Source organism: Plodia interpunctella, chromosome 13, assembly GCF_027563975.2.
Source record: "Plodia interpunctella isolate USDA-ARS_2022_Savannah chromosome 13, ilPloInte3.2, whole genome shotgun sequence".
Classification (NCBI taxonomy): domain Eukaryota; kingdom Metazoa; phylum Arthropoda; class Insecta; order Lepidoptera; family Pyralidae; genus Plodia; species Plodia interpunctella.
Window position 1 is genome coordinate 5,117,954 of NC_071306.1, and position 24,396 is coordinate 5,142,349.

General features: G+C 36.2%; 1 protein-coding gene across 6 annotated transcripts in view; it reads right to left on the reverse strand.

Annotated features, from left to right (window-relative positions):
- Positions 1-24,396, reverse strand: part of shep (alan shepard) — a 113,033-nt gene that overhangs the window by 14,751 nt on the left and 73,886 nt on the right. For 4 of the 6 annotated variants that reach the window (XM_053753181.2, XM_053753179.2, XM_053753180.2 and 1 more), the window contains exon 2: positions 8,275-8,502. The exons of 1 other annotated variant lie outside the window; for it this stretch is intronic. In XM_053753181.2, the coding sequence (XP_053609156.1) occupies positions 8,275-8,502 (228 nt within the window). Of the gene's footprint in view, positions 1-8,274; positions 8,503-13,691; positions 14,185-24,396 lie in introns of those variants that run through there. One more of the 6 variants, XM_053753184.2, reaches the window with a different exon arrangement.

Sequence of the window (24,396 nt, forward strand, 5' to 3'; positions counted from 1 at the left end):
AAAAAAATACGAGAATAAATAGTATTTAACTAGTCTATTCTCGTATTTTTTTAAATTTGGTTATAAGTACAATGAAAGCTAGCGCGGACTGAAAAATGAGCAGAATTTTGTTTAATAATGAGCATAGGTACCACCTGAATCCACCACAATGCTAAAAATATACCCACGTCTAAAAAGCAAGGGTTAATTTATTGTAGATAATTACTACAGTTCCACTTCCAATACCAAAAAATATCAGTGATGAATCGTGCTTATCAACTTTTCTATTTTTAATACAAATTTCAACTCACGATTACACACCGGAGTGTTCCGTAGAGAGATTCCGTATTAATTTGTGCCAACAAAAGTAAAGAGTTCGAGGCGCAAAATCAACACGGTTGTAGTATATTGACGTGTGCGAGAGATTATTTCAAAGCAATTTCGAAGTTCATCAACATTCGAATGATATGTAGGAGGTATAATGGCACGCACACATCGCAGTTGTGACGGTCGCAGATGACGTCACGCGTAGGAAGTAACTGGAGGGGAACCAGGAAAGCATGATGGGGTGGGAGAGGAGAGGATTCAACAGTTGGTCTTGGAGGCGGCTCGATAGAGCAGCGCGTGCGTGCAGCGCCCTACGTCACATGGGATGGCCGACCACATGCACCCGCCTGCGGACCAAATGCATCGTGAAACAAATTAAATTTTGTGTAAACTCCGAAATAATGACAGTGATAAATATGATCCCGCTTTCGCTATATCACGTTATCATCGACCCTACAGATCCATAGGATCGCTGACAGAGCTCACGAAATTAAACATAAATCCCATTCAATCTATTTAAATTGAACACTCCATTTGTTTTATCGCCGTTCCAATCAGAGTATCGACGAAATTCATTCAGTATTTACTTACGGAAGCGAGATAGTATTAAAATCTATTTATAGTCCAGATATTGTCACCATATTGATTAATTATACATTTGCGTTAGCAAATCGTTTGTGAAACTTTGTATACATTTTCATTTACTATTACCGTATCCTCTTCCAAATCACTTTTTCAAAAAAAAAGGTACATACCTATCTGTTTCTAAATATTTTATCAATATTACTTTACGGAGTTGATTAAATTGCTTAAATCTAACAATACTAATAATCTGCAACTGACAGTAACTGAATAACTGTCATAAAGTTAAGACACTAAAGAAAATGTCGAAAGATCGCAACAGCAGCAGTACAAGGGCATTAATTTGATTGATACGAGATAATTGGGAAAATTCCGGAGTGAGGGCGGCTCCAGATGGACGCCAAAATTAATTACCCATCGCATTCAGTTTTCTATTATTTCCACTGATTGCTAATTGTTACTATAAAAGGCTCTACAATTACGAGAACGTCGGCTATTCATTTAGCAATCCACTTTACAACCGAAATAATATTAGCTTTATATCGCTATTATATCGGCCGTATATACATCAAGTAAAATATTTTATAATGTTAGTAGGTATACATGAATGCATACGATAAAACAAGAATTACATAACATTACGGGATAAAATATTGTCCTCTTGATTTTCGTTTTCTTATAGCAGGGTCAAACGCGCCCGAAAAAATTCGTTCACCATTCCTTGAGCGAATTTAAATATCGGTAGCTGCCCTAGTCCGCGTCACTCCGACATTAACATAATTCACAAAAAAAATACCGCCCATACTACGAAAAAAGCTTCTTTTTTCTGCGCGATCTGACCCGACCCCAGTTCACAATATTGGACAAGTTTTGGGGACAAAATTGTGTTATACGAGTATGTTTGTTTTATATCATGGTGATGTTCGTTTTGATGTGATTCTCGAAATGAAAGGATTCAAGCACACATAAAGACAATACCGCACTGATGAGTCTGAGAGGAGTGAAATATCCTCTCAAACATTAGCCGTGGCATGTTTCCTCAGTTGCGGTTCACGAGGGGCTAGGGTCCTTCACCTTCCGCTAGAGCCGAAATAAATCTAATTCTTTGGATGACAGATATCAGCAAGCCTTGTTTATTTATACTTACTTTCACCCCGAGATAGGAGGGTCGCACATGTGGGACGTGCCCCGTTTCATTCTACAAAAATAAACTATTATGTTCACTAAAATCAACAACCGCGCTCAAGGTGATCGTATAATACGGCTCGATTTTCGATACGAGTGAGTCGTGTAAATGATGAACTGGACGGTCAGCAATGAAATGACGGCGGAGCCACGGGATAGGATCCCACATTACTCTCTCCGACATTGAAAAAGGATCTCCTAAATAATATGACCGAGGCGAAAGCTTCCAAAATAAATGTGGTAATTTCATTTACAAAAATTTTTCCTCGTAACGCATACATTTCAATATATCAGCATAATCTTTGAGTGTATACAGCGTGCGTGTGAAAATGAACTGGTAGGAGGTTTAAGTGGGTAGGTAGGTATGTCGCCGGAGCCTTGATGATTCTAATGGGCGAAGGGGTGGAAGGAGTGGAATGAAATGAACGTAACTACTGATTTATGCCTCATATCAGAGACTAAGCATGATTGCGTGTAAGGACGTTAAAAGCATTTTTTCTGGTCGCTAAAAGATCGGATTAGACGGTTACGGAATTTTGGACATAATGTACTTGAGAATTAGAGACGGCCACTTATGTCACCCGTAGCGATAAAAAGCATCGAGCCCTTCACCAAAAAAGTAACCTCTATTTAGGGCTGGCACATCCGGGAGAGGGCGCGATGAATGTAACAAGCTGCGGAGTTGTGACAGCCCTGACAGCTGACATATTTCGATCATTAATCAAGCGGTCATAGATATATGTTACTACTACAAACTGGGGATTGTGATGCCCAATCATACGGTGAAAAAGTGAGACAAACTTACCGAGCCCGCTCGACCTTAAAACGAGTTTTATTTATAAAATGCTAACCTATTTAATTTATTTGAAATTTAAATTTTATGACTATAATATATTTAAGTAGATACATAATCTACTTTATTTTATTTAGAACAAGAGTTTGACAACCATGCAGTTTCGAGAGGGTGTGAAAATCATGTTGACGTAGTAGCAACCATACTAGGATTCAATTCATAACACTACTGCACTGTGAAAATGAAGAATAAACTTTCGAAAGTGAATTACACTACTTATGCTTTTTTAGGGTTCCGTATATGTCCGGTTGTCTGTCGGTCCGTCCGTCCATCCACGGTCTAACTCAAAAACTATTAGTACTATAATAATGTAATTTGGTACGGGTATTGGTACACATTAATCACACCGACAAAGTGGTGAAATAAAATCTTTAATAAAACAATTTTTAGGGTGAAATTTCTACACGTGAAATGAGGATGATATTTTTTTAAATCTTTCCTATAGTGTGTGATAGATATTCTTTCAAAAATATGGGAGGTGAGGTAAGACCGTTTTTGGATTTAGTAAACCTTTCATAAATTATTAAGCTTAAAGTGCCAATTTTCGTATTTTCGTTATAGTCAAGTGCAAACGAAACGGTTGTTAGGACAAATACCCTACACATTGCGTGGCCCGTCACGCACTTGGCCGATTGACTCTACTAACCATAAACTTATCATAAACAACAAACGATATAAAATTTAATTATTTTGTTTATTTTTCAACAAATCTTAAAGAACGGATGACGGTAGGCGCCCGTCTACAACTAAATAAAATAAACATTTAATACTGTTAGCAGCCCTTCCGTGGCCTATTATTACGATAGCTAGGAATTATCCAACTGCTTTAATGACGTATAAACATATGAGTTATTTTATTAGAATTTTTTATCTATCCAACCAAAGTTATTTTTATGTTTATAGCAGACCTGTTAGCGTTTTTGTTCTGGTTTAATTTAATAGTTATGGAGTGGTTCGGCTATTTTCTATTTCACAAAAATTTTTCGCTTAAATTTCTTATTTATTATATTTTTCTATTATAACTAGCCATTGTTTCATACATGTATGTGTTAAAATGTCTTTAGATTTAGAATTATTATGTGTTTTAGAAAATGGCATAAACCATCCAACAACGTATCGATTGGAATATAGTATTAAAAATAACAAGGTACCTAACCCGTGCTGAATATTCAAAACACATCGTAAGAAAAATAAGCGGAAAATAACGAAACAAGAGAGCAAAGCAAATCGCATAAGCGAAATTCTTTCTCAAATGTTTCCCGATGTAAAAAAAAGTGTTCAGCATCGGCGAGGCAGCTCTGAGATAAATCCTGAAGGCGACGCGTTGTAATAAAACACGTACGACGCTGGCGCTACATTTTATTTCAAAAAGCGATAAGGGCGCGAGAAATTCCTTTTACGAGATTTCTGTGGAGGGTGGAGGTAGGTGCATGAACACGCTCTCTGTGCGACATCTGGTTTGTGTTGGGTGCGCGATGTGATGTCGTAAACGCAGCTTGTGTAGTGCGGCCCCGGTCGCACTTCACTTACCACAATAGCGATTGGGTACACAGATTCGCTTAAATATTTCGATAACATTGAACTCTCAATGCATTGCTTAAATTGAGTTCCACCACTTTATAAAAATATTTACGCTTTATAGAAAGAATAGGTAGATGTTGTTGTTACCTTGTTCATAAACATATCAATTCAATTTTTACATTTTATTTTATTGGTATACACATAGTGCCAGCTACTGGTATATGTACCACATTTATTGATATAAGCAATATGAACGTGGGGGATTAGGAAACGAACGTTATTGTATGAGACGGGGATCGCTAATGCAAGTTTTGGTCGCCAATACACAGGTGCCGTGCTACAGGCATACCTGTAGCTGGCAAGCGTGTTAGAAAGCTAATGGCATATGTGTACAAGATATTCCGACAAACGACAACGATTTTAAATGTTAAAATATATTTTACTTTGGTATATTCCTCGCACTCTGGGTGCTGGAGCGAGGCTTGAGCACTCTACAATCCTGCGTTCGGATTTCATTAAATAACATTCTCAATTTAAAAATGCTTTTGTGTAAAGCTTTGTTACTTAAAATTTTCGCAGATGATGATTTGAATAGCTAATATAGAACTATTCTAATCCTAACTATTATTATAAGAAAGATTATAAATACGAAAGTAAGTTTATTTGTTTGTTACAATTTTCTTGTTGAATTAGGTACATGTAAACGGAAAAAAGATCTGTTCCTGTGGCATCGTGGGCGGTATGTGGAGTCACTGGCAAAAGCTATTCGAGTATAAATTAAGGGAAACATGATATTTAATTTAAGACGTCTATTGTCAAGACTGTTAATAAAACTTTCATTTACGGAATAAACCAGAACAATGATCCTAAGTTAATTTCGTGAGAAACCCAGAATCAATTTATCATTATTTATGAAATGTTTTCAAAGTGATCGGATTACATTTATTAATTTATTCGTGACAAGCGTCTTCGGAGTAGCTACAGTACTATCCGGTTTCTAAAAGCATCGAGTGTTCGAGGTCCACATTACGGTTTATTGGCGATTGCCAGACGCTGCCAACAGCGCCCTAAAATAAAGGAGCCAGTGGGGCAATAACGTTTGTTGCCTGTTTGGCTTCACTCAACCCGGCTCTCCGTTACTTTCTTTCCCATATTTACTGAATGCTTTTCCTATAGCCGCACCGTTACTGAGTATGTTGTGTACTATGCTGATTTGTTTGTAGAGGAACTTGTGTATTTTAGTTATAATGCAAATCACGATCTAGGGGCAGTTAAGTGGGAAAGCATTAATCACATAATATTGTTTGTGTAATGCATAACGAAGTCGTGTCGCCTCGAGTTGCGCGGAAATTGATGGAGCGATGTCATCGCGCTGACTTCGCGGTTAATTACCAGTGCAGTGTTGCCAGCCTGACGGAATTATTGCCAGCTTCGACCACTAACTACTATAAAACAATGGTATAAATCTGACAGAGGTGTTAATGAAAAAAAAATAAACATGTTCTAGATACCGCAGTGTAATTTATCAGAAATCGATGATGATGTTCATGATGAATTTTGATAAATATGTTACGTTTATCAATATGTCACAAATTTCCAACAATTTTCCAAATAAGCAAAATTTAATTATATTCGATCCAATATTAAGGCATGACAGCGTATCAAACAATCACTTTCGCTTTTGCACTTATATAGTTAGTTACTAATACACTAGCATGCAGGCACACAATCAAGAATTACATGAAATGTCTGGAGAAAAATGATGATTTCATGAAAATCTAGATATGCTCAAGATGCAACTATATTTCTTTTAGGAAGCGACCATGGTCGACGAGACAGCGGGCGAGAGTTGATCGTAAATCAGGTCGTAAACTGATCTCATTACACCACAAAGATGGCGCCGTTCTTACATTCAACCTTTATTGTGTTACAAATCAGTGATATAGGGAAACGTAAACAAATGTTCGTAGTAATAATCTTCAGTATGTGCAAAACTTAACTCAATATGAAACAAAATCTTTTTTTTTGTCATAAAAAATAATCTTTTCGTACGCATTTGCCAAACTGTAGTGATGAACTATATTACAAATAGATAATTTACCCTTTTCATCTTGAATTGGTCAAATTCGACTTTGAAAAGCATGGCTAGTACGTACTAGCTAAGTCGCAGGCATCAGCTGCGACTTCGTTCGCGTGGACTCTGTGGTTCCAGTGAATTATAAATAGTTCCGTTCAGCGGTTCCGGAGATTAGAGTGTACAAACAGACATACATTTTTTAATTCTTACTAAATATCTTACTCATCGTCCTAAATATTTTTTCTTTAACTGTTTTATAACTTTTACTTTTTTATTAATGTATTGATAAGAAATGTTATATACGAATACATCATGATACAGACATATAATGGGACTTTTCCTTTACTAATGCTACACTAGATCCAAAATCATAAATTACGCGTCACAAGGGAGTTCGGATTTCATTCCTAAGTTGCTAAATTGCCGGTTTCGGATTAATTGCGGGATGAAGTATGGTTATTAGATGACGACGAATATCTGGGACATAAATTGGCATAAACTTCTCACTTTTGTGGGACAATAGTTGAATTATCAAGATGTTGTGTCTGCTAACTTTATAATTTAGTCTCTGTCTGTTGACTAAGCGAGAATTGTATCCTGAGTTCTCTCTAAAGCAGAATCTTCTATTTAGTTTGTTACCTTTGTCTTTTTATTGGCACGTTTCTACTTCTTATTTGTTAAGTTGCTATAAACAACGATTAAAATAAAAAAAAATATTTTTTATTTTGTTGGCAAATTTCATTGTGGCATCGAAAAATGTAGCCGGTAATTCAAAGGAGCTGAAAATGAAATCTTTGCTACATCCAGCCAGGCACTGAACCTCGTGAAAGTTATAGACCCTAAAGATACATTGAGGCATTGGTTAATTATTTACTACTAGCTATTGCCCGCGACTATCAATATCTCGGGTTAAGTAACGTATCGCGATTAAACCTATACCACATTTTAAGTTAGATCATCTGCAACACGGCTGTGAAAACCACGTTAAATTCCAAAAAGTAGTTTTTACGTTTTGCGCGAACAAATATAGCCGACTTACGGTTTTATTGTACGTATGGATATGGATTTGGTGTAAGTAATGTTCTTTTCAATATGCATTTTCTAAGTATTATGTTGAAGGTTTATTTAACCGGCAACTTCTTGAGTAATTAATATAACGATAAAGTCAGGATGCGTCACAAGCTGAATGTCCTCTGTCGGGTACGGGAAGCCTGGAACTTCGCCGTAGAGGATTGACCTAAATAGTATTTGCAGAACATATGCGTGAGAGTTTTAAGCTTAACAAATAAACGAACATTATAATTTTAAAATGGAGTACCTAAACCGAAACATGTTTAGAATAGGTACTAAAAGTCCCTTGTTAAAAGTTTTGTTTCTTTTTTTTGCATTGTTATTTTTTCTCTGCTTCACCTATTGAACTGACTTGGTTGATTGGTAGAAAAAGCGTCCGAATTTAATTCCGCCTTCTATATGTTTTTGTAAATAAAGTTAAATCAATGAATAAAAGTATTATGAATGTTTCGCCCAAAAATTATAATATAATAACAACAGCAAATAAAACTATGCTAACTTCACTTCAACATTTTTAATTTGTAAATGTTTAGTGTGTCAGCTTATCATCACCGCTTCCCCCACTCGTCGGCCTCTGCCCCGTCTATCGTCAAACAACTTGGTTTTATGTAACGAAAGTTGCGTTTCCTTTTTGTTTTTGCTTCTTGGGAAGATTATAAGAAAATTTGTTGGAAATTACTTGGTGCGGCGTGTAAGGGCTAGGCGCTGCTGCGTAGGGCTGCGGCGGCGGCGGGTAGCGGCAGGGCTGCGGCGTGTAGGCCGCCGGCCACTGCTGCGCGCCGCCGCGGTACTGCGCGCCTGCGCTCGCCATGCGCGCCGCGCACGCCCCCGCGCCGCCCGCGCCTGCGTTCGCGACCGTCACCGCGCCCGCGCCCGCTCCGCTTGCTGAACGACAACCGCCGCTGCTCTGGAAATAAAATAAAAAAAACGACATTGTCTCTGAAATTGTATGAAAAAAAAAACTAATGTTGTAATAACTTTGGTTTCAAGTAAATGAAAATGTTCGATGAAAATGTGTCTTATATGTAAGAGCATTTTTGACAAATTCATTAATCCTATAGTTGTTATAATTTTTACACTACAAAACTTTTTCTCTTTGCTCTACCTAGAGGTACATACTTATACGACACTATATAGTTTCATAACGTTATGACATAACTGATATAGTTGCTAAAAATAAATAATCAAAGTCCTTGGAACAACCTCGATAAGAATCTGAATATTTGGACTAAAGTAGCATGTTTAAGTAAAAGCGTAAATTCTAACACAACGCTGATTAGAAATCAGGCAATAGTGTTATGTATTACCATTAATTTACCCAAAGCCGTCCCTTCAAGTGTTTGACAAATTAAACTTTTGTGCCGCTCACACAGCGCGTGTAACTTTCACCAAACTCATTTATTTAAATAGGCAGATACGTGACAGGCTACTATTGGTTTAGGTATTTACATTGAAGATGAGCTATCAGGTTACACGCCATCAATTTTCTCTGCTTTTATTACCTTCTAGAGAGAAGTTAGGCACGTGACAAAGGAAAAATAAATATCTTTTATGTGCAATTACCTCGGTGATTTATAGTAGTAAGTTATTTTTCATTCATCGGTTTCTATGAAACGATGACTAAACTTAAGGTCATAATTATACTGATACTTAGTTATTATATAGAGACCTAGTTGTGATAAGTACTTTGTTCGTCATTCGTTTGGAAGCGCAGTGAGACAATTAAGTATTAGCGCTAAAGCATCTGAAGACTTTAGCTTTAGCTTTAGCATCATATTTTTAAAGGATTATGCAAAAATAAGCCAAAAAAGTTATTTAAAAAAAAACTGCAAACAACAATTTACTGTTGATTATGGGCCACAATTTACGAGATTTGTCCAAACAAACACGTCTTTAGACTTTGTTTGTATATTATATGTTTGTCGTAGTGATGGCGTCGCCATCGTACATGACTGCGAAGTTCGTTTCATCACGACACGACTGACGTAGACATATGACTACAACAGATTGGCATCTTGCGCCGAGAGCCGTGACGAAGCGTGTCTGCTGACTTTCGCAAACGTCTAGTCTAGTCTAGAGTCTAGCTAAGCAAAGCTAATTATCACAGGTTTTCGTATATGTAGGATAAGTGCATCACATCGCAACCTATCATACACATGAGAAGGAAAAGTGAGTCGAAAATAATGTGTCATATTGCGTAATAACTCTAAAATTGCGTACAATAATACTATGTACGATATAAGCATCAATTGACAGAATAAAATTTTCAGTAGACTCCTTTGATATATATAAAGAAATTATATTTAATATAATATCTTTATAGTTCTTATAGTTGTTAATTTAGGTCACTTTATACCTAGGTGGTACCGTAGCACTAGGTTAGTAAAAATTTGGTAGATGGAATTTGTATTGTTATAGTTATATAATATTTATAAATGTTATGTGAATTTATTTTATATATTATTTTGCGTTCCGTTTTGTAATTCGTGTTTGGATGCTTTATCAATACGCCTCTATTACATAACTTAGCTAACCAAGCGTAGGACGCATGCAAAGTAGTTTTTTTTTTATAATACCTATATCGTAGACATGACTAAAGCATTATGAGGACGTCCGGCTGTAGTTGGGTTATGAAATTGTTTAGTGTTACATATTTGTTATTCTAGGCGGGTGCGTTCACAGAAAATGAGATTTATAGTGGCAATAACAATGTATAATTTCGCCCGACGACCCCCATCTTGGGACTTAATTATTTGAGTCACGGAATTCGAAAAACCGTCCAGATAAGCCTGAGGGATCAAGTCTTTGTTGTCGTTTTTTCTCGGTAAGCAATATTTTTTTCTTTTATAACTAAGTGTATGTATTTTTTCGCTATTGTAAAAAATAGGTGAGTATGGTTGTAAGGCGATAAGCGAGCAATCCGCTTATAGCGGTGCGTGGGAGTGTGGGGCACGGAATTAGGGTAAAATATAGATTCCTAATGATGACGGTGTCTTGTTGGGTATCAAGTGCGGCGGACCGCTAATAACTGGTTATTATGATTTCGACGTTTTAACACTGGAATTCGAGAACCGCTACTTACACACACGGATTATGAATTAAGCCAATAAAAAATTTTACGTACGTTTACAGTTTTATTTATTTTTATCTTGCTGTTGATGAAGTACCTATAAGTACGAGGTAAAAAGAAAAAATGAATCGAAGGAGAGAAAAAAGATTTACCGAGACAGTCTATCTGTGGGTTCGACGAACTCGCCCATAAGTTCAAGTAATGCTACGTAGGGTTACAAGTAACATTTGCACGAGCAGCCTAGGCATTTTGTGTAGGTAGTTATTTATTGCAAGTCATTTTAAGGTTTATACAGGCAATACATATCAAGCCATCCAAGTCTTCCAATTTAGCCGCTTTTGCCCTGGCATAGAGCTCTCGAGTTATTTGATGAGAAAATGTGAACGAAGCGAATGTTCATTATACAAATACCTAGGCTCAATTAAAGCAAATTGTAAAGGCTTTATTATTGGACTTGAGCATTGCATTATCCATTCTATAATTGTATAATTTAGACATTTTACTCCACTGTATGTGAATTAACATACCTAATCGTAAAAATACCAATGTTAATTTAGCGGAGGTTGATTTATCATGCTATTTTAAAGATAAAAACAATCAGTTTTGATAAAAACTAAAATGAACGGAAAACAGAATTGGCACAGCTTTCTAACTCGTTTTCGCTATTGTTAAGAGCCATCGTCTTGTTGGAGATTTAGTTTTATGTTAAGTGGGATCACTGGCGTCGGTGGGACGCCGGTTCCGTCTCGACGGGCGCTTGTTGCTGTCCCCACACTGCCCCCTCCAGTGCCTCTCCCACTCCCACCGAGGAGTCCGAGGCCCTAAACCAGAGGCCCAATCAAATTAATCTAGCTAGAAGAGATTACCTACCGAAAGACAAAGCACTTAGTTTTTATTTGAAATTCAAATACTCCAATGTAAATAGCGGAATATAATACATGGATGATAACTGTCGCATTATACTGTTTGTAGATATTATTACTCCTTCTATATTTTATCCACAACCGTATGGATATCAGACTGAAAAGTGTAGTGTGAGAAGTGTATGTTTTCAGAGTGAGAAGAGAAGCTTGTTAGAATATGATAAATGTATTGAAAATTACTTGATATCAACCTAGATATCAAACCAGAATACCAGAAATTAAGTAGAACCTGAGTTCGACGGACGTAAATTCGACACCAATACGATTCGAACTCGATTTGTGGAACGACAAAGTGTCTTATTACGTTCGATGTCATATCGAGTTTTATTCCAGTTTGACTATAGTGCAGACATTTCTATGCAAAAAGAGTTAATGTTGACACTAAACGTTGTCCAATAAGATGCATAAAAATAGGTCTCGATGGACCATTTTGCGAATCATAGTAATAGCAAAATATGGAGAGTGTGGATTAAATAAACTGTACAGTTCATTCAAAGTAACCTATGGCAAGGAAATATTCAATGATAATATTTATAAATATATGCATGTAAATGCTGCTGGTTAGGTAATGTACAGAGATCAAAATATATTTTTTTAATAACTAAAAATATGTATTTGAGGCTATTTTATTTTAATAATTATATAAGGGTTCCTTTTGAGATACGGAACAGACATTAAAACTAAAACCGTTTAACATAAAAAAGTTTCATATAATACTTCATGAAGCGTTGCTTCTTCATTCTCCTTTATATGATCTTGAGGAACGAACAAACTTGTACAGAATGAGGATTTACAGAGAAATCCAGCGGCTACGTTTTACACTCGTGTGCTTCAGCTTTATCGCATGCTGTGTCCGATGTTTATTATTGCTATTGAGAATGATGGCACAACATAAATTTAGTTAAGTTACGTTCTATTCGAGGCATAATCTGATTTAGCGGTTTAAGCTTTCTAATTTAAAGTTTTCCGTTATTCATATTGTGTTTATTTCTTATTTATATTGTAGAAAAGACAGATATAAAAGGAAACATTGCAAACGCTGCTTATAAAAAGGCAAATGGAAACAGTAAGTAGGTGGACGATCCAGACGGGGTCAATCCTTTGTAGCGACAGCTCCGCAAATTAGAAGCCGACTCAGGCATTTCAACTACTCGCAGACATTCCCCCCGAACACTCCCCCTCGTCTGATTGCCACCAGCTATTGCAAACAAAGCCAGATGACGAGCGTAGTTGTCAATCCGGAATTCGAAATGTTAGCCCCAAATTGTTACTCCATCAACGATTTAAGTAATTTGTACTGTGTAATGTCTATCAATATTTGGATAGATACAGGAAAGGATTTTCACGAAATTCTGAGGCTATTGAACTTCTTAACCAAATCTAAGGGGCTCTCCAAGAGCTGTCTTTGAAGTTACATCCTGATTATTTGAATAAACATTGTCTAGACGGCTATTACCGTGTACTCGTGACAGTACAACTAATGTAACAATATCTCAGTCAATTTTTCTATAGTATCTTGTAATCAGTAATAATGTTTTAATTTGGTAACGACATTGTCTCAGCTAAATTCGATGTTATATTTTCCATGGATAATCTTTTCTTCATTATAGTAGCTAAAATGGTAAAACAAAACAATACCTACTACAACTACACGACGTGGTCGTGTGTATCTCTATTAAGCGTATCGTAATCAGAAATTACTAAGGCTGCGATCTGTTCTGCAAGATGTAATAGTGCGATCTCACTACGATATTAAATTATCCGTCCAATGTAATCGTTATAGTCCTAAATAGCTGCTATACATATTAAATATCCAGTCTCCAATGGTGACTAGTTTTGAAGCACGTTTCATTTAGCCGTGTAATAACACGACATAATATGTCACCTGATCCGTAGAGGTGTCGCAGTTGGCATATGCCAGATATGAACCGAAATATATATATATGGATATATGGATGGCCATACTATGTTTGTACGACATATGGCGGCAATTTAAGATTCGATCATGCCTTTATAAATGGAGCTTTTCGAAAGTCATGCACTGAGATTGTAAAATACAGCAGTGTGAAGTGCGTCATTATGGATACAATGTATGAAGCTTACCTACTGCGAGTGCTAGACTAGCGAGGGATATTATTCAGCAGTTTTTGCTTCGGCCGCCAGCACATTTGTATTCGATTCGCTTCGGTGGATGCTGCCCGCAAGATTAGTGTTTGCCACAATTCGCTGCGTATCAAACTGTTTCAATTTCAGTAGGTAGTGTGTTTATCCAACTCTTGTTTCCCATCTGCGACATATGTAAAACTTTTACTATGATGTACCATCTGGGTGTCAAAGCCTTCTTATTTAACGGCACAAGACCACAAGCATCGAACTAAATTGGCGTTTTCTCAGCAATTCAGTGATAGCGACTCGTTGCATCGTAATAAGGAATTCCACAATGGCTATAGAGAATAACGGGCTAGCGTTAGCATAGTGCAAAAGTGCCTTATGTACTTGGACATTAATGTATTTCCCACTCACACTTGGGCAGCGCGCGCCGGTATGTGTGTCATCTCGGGTGTAGTGGTGCGGTGCGGAATGCGGCCGCGTCCTTCGGCGTACGCCGCGCCGCGCCGGTTCATTTGCACACAGGCGCGCCGCGCACTTCTATCCAGACAGACATTTTATTGCTTCCCAATTACAATTCCGATATCAACATCATTGGTTTTATTACTGCTGTCAGATCAGTCGGAAGTCAATTTGGAACCAACTGTGCCGTTTTCTGTTCGCAAAGGATAGAAACGTTTCAATGATTTTTGGTCATGCAGATTTTTTAGCATGTCCTTTGATTTTAGCTCCTGCAAATTAGGATATCATAGAAAAACATCATACAGACAATGAAAATGTAAATATAGTAAAGTATAATAAGGCAACACAATAACAGAAGCAATAACAGAATCAGTTTAGCCAATAGAATCTCGCTATTCGGTGGACAACGCAGATCCTAAGCAAACTTTGCACTCATGTCTTTGAGCGTCTACATAGTTACTAGCGAGTTATAATTGGCGCTGGTCCTAGAAGCGCAACCCGCAGTACATTGCGGGGCTAGAAAGAGATTTATTGTGCGTTCGTGTGCAGAATGCCGTAATGGCCAACTGGCAAGAACGTCGCCCCTGCGGCCCATATGAATGTTACGCCTTTGCATAAAGCTATAAAAATTCTTTGTCTGCGCTCTATGTTTCATATTCGAAGTAATAAATTTTATGTATGCACCTAGAAATTAAGTATGCAATTCCGAATTATTCTAAAATTAATTATGTTAAAATACTTATTCGATTTGATAATATTTTGTAATATTATATGAATTTGTCTGCGTGAATTTTCTGACTCCCTTATGTTCTTCTATACCTATGTACTTACGCTAAATTTGAAGAAGATTGGATGTTTACAAAAAGCGTGAAGAGATGACAAACGTTTTGAAACCTTACTTTCGCATTTATAATACACTTGAGTATTATATATACATAGGCTGCTATTTATGTATCCGGAACTGGCCAATAATTCTAGAATATTTAAAAAGTAATTACAACATTTGAAAATAGAACTCTTCGGCTAGAGAATAAATATTTTTCATGTCCCTGTCATTTGTTTTTTTCAATTGGCGCCAATTTTGAAAATAGCTTGTCTTCATTGCCATGGATTTAACTCGTGAACATTTTCGCGCGATGACTTATTATGATTTTCGGCGTGGATTAACTCAAAAACAGTGCATCGAACAACTGATTTTAACTTTTGGAGATGAAGCACCATCGAAAACCACTGTGTATTATTGGTTTAAGGAATTTCAACGTGGACGGTCTATGCTCACGGATGAAATTAAGGAGGGTCGTCCTAAATCGGTAGTGGTACAACAAAATATTGATGCTGTGCGACAATTAGTAATGCAAGATCGTCATGTTACATACCGCGAGATAGAGGCGTCTCTGGGCATTAGTATGACGAGTATACACGCGATATTACACGAACATTTAATTGTTAAAAAAATTTGTTCGCGTTGGATTCCGCACAACTTGAGCGTAGATCAAAAACAGGCTCGTGTCGACTGGTGTAAGAAAATGATAAAAAAATACAACCGTGGCACGTCAAAAGCTGTTTATAATATCTACACAGGTGACGAAACCTGGATCTATGCTTATGACCCTGAAACTAAACAGCAGTCAACGGTGTGGGTCTTTCAAGATGAACCGAATCCAACAAAAGTTGTTCGTGCGAGAAGCACTTTAAAGCAAATGGTCGCTTGTTTTTTTGGTATCAACGGACATGTAGCTACAGTGCCACTAGAGAATAGTAGGACGGTTAATTCTGAATGGTACACCACCATTTGTTTGCCAGAAGTCTTTGAAAAAATACGAAAGAACAACCCACAACGCAGAATCATACTTCATCACGACAATGCTAGCTGCCACAAGTCGGCTGAAACAAATAATTTTTTGGAGGGTCAAAAGATTGAATTGACGGGTCATCCGCCGTACAGCCCCGACCTGGCACCTAATGATTTTTATTTATTTCCAAACATTAAAAATAAATTACGTGGTCAACGTTTTTCGAGCCGCGAAGAGGCCGTTGATGCGTTCAAAACACACGTTTTGGACATACCTCAATCAGAATGGAAAAAGTGCTTTGAAAATTGGTTTCATCGTATGCAGAAGTGCATAGATCATCGCGGAGAATACTTCGAGAAACAATAAAACCATATGTAATAATATATGTTTGTTTAATTTTGTTATTCCGGATACATAAATAGCAGCCCTCGTATACGATACAAGATAGAAAACTATTTAGTATGTTGACATATTCGTATTTTTTGTTTTAATTAAATGTATATAAGTAAAAAATAAAGCTCAGTAATAATTTTTAGAAGATGTTAATTTCTAAAATCTTCAAATGATTTGTTCTATGAGCTTGCGTGCTACGATAATAACCTTGTGTTGATATAGTTTCAAATACAATCAACATTTCTTCCCCAAGCATGCGAAGGAAACTCCGATTGAAATCAGTTATCACTAATGGAATCATGCATAAGCAGTCAAATAACCAAATTATTTTTATAATAATGCAATTTAAAACATTGTCAAAAGTTTTTTACAAAAAGTTTTCAAAAGTTTTTGTCGTTAAAGAGATCTTGTTTCATTCCACGCGTGAAAAAATAATAATTTCCGTGCAGAAATTCCCTCATTGGGAGCCGATCCTGGGTATATCAGGTCATGTTTTACATAATAATGCATTGTCATAAAAACTAAAGCGACGTGGAAAATTTCAAGTCTGTACGACAAGCGAAAGTAGTTGAAATTTAACTTGCAAGATTTGATTACAGACAAACATCGGGAAAGGTGAAACGAAATAAAAGCTTGTAAAATACTTAATCGTTACTCATATTTTGTTTTGAAATTCTAGATTTTCGGTAGCACGTAAAATAAACATAGCGTTCATTACATCCATTGTTTACAAATACACATGCGTCTGCCATACAAAGAAAACCCAGTGCATCGCACATTTATTTGTCTGGTGCATTAAATAAGGCGTTACGAAAATGATTGACTCTTTGTTTAGTTGGAAGATGTAGTATTTTATGATTCAAACACTATTAACAATATGTAAGGAATTGCACGACTCAGTTGTGACTTATGGTTATGGGTTATACTATTAGGGAGAGTTTCAACGTCAACTTTGACGTTGATTTTAACATTTTAACCTGCGCGCCGTTGACGTTTAGTCAAATTTGCGTACTTTGCGTTTTTCTGGCGCATGTTAAAGTTAATGCCACACTTGACAGGGCAATCCAACCATAAGACACGAGGAATTGGACATGGGTTTTTCATATTTATGTCAACCGAAGATTTTCAAGCACGTTTCATGGACTCCAGTTAATATAAAAACTAACTTTAACCACTAACTATCGGTAGTTGACTGGAAGAGATGCCTTTATGGGATAAGTCCGCTACTGTCGATTCACTTTCTTGTATGTACTTTTAATGTGTTATTAGTACAATATAGATATTATAAACTTTATTATGTCGTGTCATGTTAGTGAATAACCCATATTTTTTTATGTATTTCATACAAGCGTGGCAAGTTCCGCATACGCTTCCGTCGTGATTCATTCCGACGTAAACTGTTAGTCAGTTTGTTTACTAAAACTTTTAATGGGCGATTAAGTTCTTTGTAAACATTTGAAATATTGACTATTGAACTGCAGTCTGCAGCGTAATGACGATTTAGCGATAATTTTAATGATCATTTTAAAAGGCTTCAAATATTCTATCATTATATTCATGGAAATTTAAATTTTGTATGACTAAGATAAGCCGCTGATGTACAGAGACAACGATAACAGATAGCCAAGGCACGTGGTATATTTTCATTGAAATTTTACATTTTCAATGACAAAAGCCGTATTAATTACTTAAAATCACATTCCAAACTTTGTCGTAATTTGCCAGCCTCTGTTTCAACAAAGGAACTATTTCAAAAGTCCAACACAAAATGGTTATTTATTAAAAGCCATTGTTGTTGGGAGCAAAAAATGTCCCTTTGAGACTGTGGGCAGAAAGGAACCGGTAATCCTCGCCAATTGGGATTATGGCAAACTAAAAGCGATACAATACTTACAATAGATAACACATGGCCGCATGACAATGGTCGAACAATGATATAAGAGCTGGGCGAAACGTGACGCATTTGTTATCGATTTCTAATCACACGCCCGCGCCGAGCCGTCATGTGTTGTGCTCATATTAATTGATAGTTTGAGTTTTATCTCTAACTTTGCGAGGGTTAAAACTACATTTATGATCACAATTTCAAATATTTTTACGAATATAATTTAAACTATTTTGACATAGTAGAATGCTCTAGATTCAGAGGTCGTTTATGGGTCGCTGAGCCATAAACAAAAAGAAGCACAAGGATACTTAAGCATTGTCATAAACATATGAATAATATCCATAAGATACACATTATAAATAAATAATAAATAAATCATTTTTATTATGATATATTATTCCTTTTTACAGTTCCTGGTTACAACCTCATTTATTTGGGACTTGACATAAATCAACAAAAAAGAAAAATTATGTTTTGCCAATATTTGAATTATGATTATGCTGTGCTACAATTCTATTTTATATTTGTGCATGCTACGCGCATATCCTCTACGAGACTACGACCTACGGAACATTTTTTACTACGCTACGAAGCTACGACGCGACTTACGAATGAAATACCAATAAAATTGCTTTCTGTGTCACTTTTGTCCTATTTTTTGTAACAAATATAATAAAAAATGTAATTAATATTTTTATCTTTTAAATTGCAACGCTCAACAGGATTTACAATGTATTACTTAGATTATAGTAATGACAGGTTTACCTATAATACTGTCCAAAATGAATTTAATTAATTATTAGATAAAAAATCCCAGTTACTCGCAAAAAGTTCAATCTACTTCATTATCCCAAATATCGATACCTCACTGATGAATGTTAAATCGTTCAAACATTGTAGATTGCTAGCTATTGTGGGGTGGGGGCATTTGCAGTTTTACCACATTTGGGTAGCAAACGATGGAAATCGATTATGTCGAGTCGTTTTGCCCCGGGCGCGATCATTCGTCGCCGCTGTCAACCGCCGATTAGTTGTCCATTGTACTGATTCCATCATATCGATATAAGAAGTATCGATAACATCGGATTATGCGAATAAAACAATATTTCTGAACAGTGCTTCGATATCGTTAATTAAATTGTATGACTATATGTTCTATATCCGGATTGTAAAATATGTTGCTATGAAATATATCCTTTGCTTTTCGAGTTTATTCTAATCGCATAAAGGTATATAATATGACTTTTACGACTACCTACCTAGACTACCGACATCTTGTGGCAATTTGCATATACACATGTGAATTTACACTGAATTCAAAGGATGCAGATTTCCTCACAATGTTTTCCTTCACCAAGCAAGTGGTGGTCAATGAAAACTACTACACATCGAATCAGATTGGTATACACTCATATGGCACGAGTAGGATTCGAACCTAATTGCCAATGTGGCGACGTTTACATATTTTGAAGTAACCTAAGTTTTAATGCCATACAAGTTAAAAAACGTAATGACAAATATATAGCCCCTAATGTAAAAACATAATATACTACTATACTATTACAAAACAGTATTCGGTTAAACATTAAACAAATTATCCTCTACAACAACACATAAACAAATTTTAAGTTGTCAACATGTATGTAATGGCATTTTGTAGCCAGTAACTTCTTCTGGGTCGTTAATGTGTTAGCAAATGTCTTAACTGTAGTAGTCTTAATACGAAACAATATCTTATGATTTTCCAAACATGAACTTGGTGCTTGGTGAACATTAAAAAGGCCAATGAAAATAAATATCAATTTGAATTTAATCTTGGAGTTTTATTATGGTAGGGAGGGAGTCACGCGATCAACCCCAGTTGTTTGGACATCAGCTAGTAATGGAAAAGAACCTTTGATATAATGTACAGATAGTATCGCTTAGTGCCGTAACACTCCTAATTGCGCCTTTTAATCAAGTGGTGGAAACGATTCATGTTTCGTTCCATTTCAGTTAGACTTTGATATAAAATTTTAGAGTATCCTTGTACATATATAGATACATAGATTAGATATAATTAAATCGTTTTTCGCTAGGAGATGGTAGTGGTGGTCATTTCGTATCTATCGTATTGATTTGCAATTAATATACTTATAATCTAATCTGATCACAAAATCGTTCTGCATAACGTATGCAAAAGAGCACTCGCTTCAAGCGCTCTGGGCTATAACGAATTCTAACTTTGGTAACTTTGGAACACCTGGGAAGTGAACTTAAAGGTTTCAGTCCATATGTTCAATATTCCATGTTAGTCTGACTGATTTCCTAAAGTAACCAATCATATAGTGATATTTTTTTGTAAAGTTAGATATATAGACGGAGTATTTATGACGAGGCCAACTACAGAGACATTAGTGTGGTTACATACTGCTCGAATACCATTTAATAGGCATTCTGACTCGATGAGAAAAGTATAACGATCTCATTTCAATCGCAATACCAAGCGTCGTGTGGAATAAAGGAAATGAGCAGCGCAGTCGGCCCACGATATTAAATGTGTATTTGTGTGTACACTAGCAACCAGCTACCTATTGTCGCTGACAGTAACCTCGCGGGACGCCGGCTGTCAGAGTTTCAATCATTTGGCAGCGCATTGTCTCCGATGTTACATTGTTGCGGTCTATCTGGAATTGTAAATTTCACTGTTCCTCACTTAATTCTAATTTAGTCCCCTATTTGAATAACAGGCCCGACATCTGAGAGTATGGCATTTGCCGCAATATAATTTCGCCCGAGCGACCTCTTAGCAAATAACAAAATAAATGCAACTTCAACGTTGCTAATATTGTCTCAATCAAAATTATTTTTGCCAACGGATATGATGGGGTTAAGTTGTATTTGTGTAGACGTTACCTGTAATGTAAGGGTAAATCAGCTTGCTGAGGGTGCGAGGGTGGAGGGTGCCAGTGGAAGGGAGGGGGCTTTGATTGATGACTGTAGGGCCGCATTGTGCGTACGCTTGCCCATTGTCCGAGCAACGTGAATCGAAACAACTGGACGAGCAACGTAAATGAGGTCTTTTATTACTGACGATTATCCCACGCGGGATTCGTACGCTTTCATTCCGAGGAATCGAGCTTGATTAAATTTGCTTAAAATGTATTTGTCTTGCTCATTAAATTGATGGTCGAGTTCAACTGCGGCAAAAATGCCATAAAATATGATGTATCCGTCAAACAAAAAGTCCCTCACTCGAAAACAGTAGCAGAACACTGATTAGTCTAAATATTTTCACAGTTCATAAAAAATAAATGTATGTCAAACATGAGTGTTAGGGAGGGAAACAACGGTCTCCAAACAAATAAATGAACTGGAAGAAATTTCTCGAGGGTACAAACAACACGGGCGGCAGTGCACGGCTGTGGGCTGACGATCGTTGCGACGGCTTCAAATAGCTCGGAAAATAACTCCATTCCCGCGGGCACGACTGCGATTCAATCAAGTCTGATTCAGAATTTTGGAGTTCGTTTACCGAGAGACGGGCACCGATGCGAAGATTGAGAGAGAAAGGATTCCGCGTAATCGTTTTACCGGTGTACGTCGTCAGCCAAAACGTCGAGCCGGAAAACTCACGTTTATTTAACCGGCTGGCGGCTTGACAGCGGGGGGCTTATTACAATCATGATATCAGTTAATCTTATTCATATATACAATTAGCGTAGATAGAGCTTAAAACGTCTGGGATACTAATTGACAGCAGCCCTATTTCCATAACTGTATTGTGTTTGTAATAACTTCATTGTAAGAAAATTAAGTACATAAATTGAAATTAATATAGGAAAGATACATATCACACATTCGTGGCATTATTATTTGTGCTATTACAATTTTCACTATTTATATTTTATTGAAATTATCATGCTAGGTTAGGCTGATACCTTCTATAGCTATAGGTTTATAATTTTGAAAATAGGTCTTTAAATAACTTACCAAAGAAAAGATAAATGAAAGAAATCTGATGAAGTGAGAGTAACTCAATAACTATATAGTGCAAGTTTTATTCTTTGAAATCTTCTTACATCCCGCAAATAATCTTAACCTAAATATTTATTAATCATTTGTATCTTATGCAAGGTTTACGAAATTTATACTGCTTATAGCGAATCGAATTGCAAATAGCGATTATCCGAAATGGAAAGCCGCTCCAATCACACGACCGTTTAGACCGCAATACGGCTCCTCCAAACCGTTGACATCGTCCCAATTAAGTCTCTTAATAACGATTATTGAATCTGTAAACCAATTTCACAGACCAGGTTAATCTTAAGACCTTGTGGTAGTTATTTTGTGTAATTCCCTATCTATTAATTTTAATTAATTTTATCCGTTAAGACCGCATAATCCTACTTTCCTTTGCTTTCAGACATTCTACACAGCTGTATTACTAGCTTACAAAATCTTTTGCATAGACATATTTGTAAATGAATCTATTGATATGATTACGATAAAAGATAAGACACAGCTTAACAAAATCACCATCCGTTTTCAAAGAAAAAAAAAGAAAGTTGAGGTACGTAATAGAATAGTTATTACTTTTATCCTACGCATTTTTGATTGTAGGTTGTAACTTTGTACACCAAAATAACGTCTACCCTGGTGACGTCATGCGGGTACATAACAATCCATTTACTTTCCTGGATTGCCGTGAGGTGTGTGTACACTAATCTCGCGGTTTAATCGGAACAGATGTTATCTGACTCCTCGGAGATGGGGCTTGCTGATTTATTTGCCGGAACATTCTAGAAATTTATGCGAGAAGAGAATTTGCACTGAAATTATCCACAACAACTTAGCGATATTTATAGGGCTTCGACTTCGTCACTAATTAGATAAAGTTAAGGCTTGCCTCGACGTGGTTTGATAAAACAATAATACCGTGACAAAAAGGGACCGAATTCTTCCTCTCCTTGGCCTAACTTTTTGTACAGATGTACAAAAAGTTTCAGTCGAGAATAAATTAATGTTTCATTTATTTATATGATCCAGAACGATGTTGATTATAATCTAATGGTTCTAAATATGTGATAGATCTAACTTTTTGTTAACTTACTCGTATTCCTCATGGGTGAGCGTGGTCATTATGTGGAATGTAACCCATATATACAGTGACTTCTTGAGTAATAGGTATTATTGAAGTGATTTTAAATTGCATAAGCAGGATTTTTCACGATGTTTCCATCATCGGATCTAATATTTTTCTTCTGTTAATATTTCAGAAACATTCATTACAAAAACATATTATTTATCTTCTTGTATAAGTAATAAGCAGTTCATGAAATGTCCGGGACAATGGCGCGGGCAGTTTAAATACTCGAATGTCTCAGCCCGAATTGCTAATTCCCTGTTATAACAGCTAATCGTACAATAAAACCCTCTCTTAAAGGACATGTTACTACTAATGACATCCAATTTGCAGATTTCATGGCGCTTTCAGAAACTAAGAGGCATTTTGTTGTATTTTCTTTTCATCTAATTGGAATTCATAAAGATATAAATTGATGCCATGTAAGCCTGTTTGTTTGCTCAGTATTCAAAATGAAAAAAAAATTGATTGTTCTCATAACAAGGAAAATCTTCATTATCTTCTCTGTTTCAGGAGATGAGTAACTGAATGAAAGCCTCATATTTCGCCTCACCACTTTTACATTTTTAAAGAACAGAACGACAATAAAGGTATCCATTATTCAAAATGTCTATAAGAGTCTTTAACAAAATGTCCATTTATCCTTTTATCCGAGTATCTTCAGAAATCGTGATCCAAATTAAATTTTTAAATTGCGTATCTTGTATATTTTTATTCAACGATTTATTATTATTCAATACAAAACGAACTTGATAGCTAATGAATTTTAATATTCCCTTTGAATATTTTTTTCAGTCTACAAAGTCAAATTTGGATTGAACTTTCATTGACCTTTCGGTTACGTCGGCCATTCAATGAATCACTGCATAATTTTTGTATTTACTTAGCTATTTTGTTGCTGAAAATATTATTCCTAACATTTTCTTTGTTGTTGCCTTATTTTGACTTTCATGTTATTTTCATAGTCACTAATGAATTTTCAACCACATAAAGGCAATAAGGAAGGCGAAGAGAACTTTCATCTTAAGGAGCGGGTGA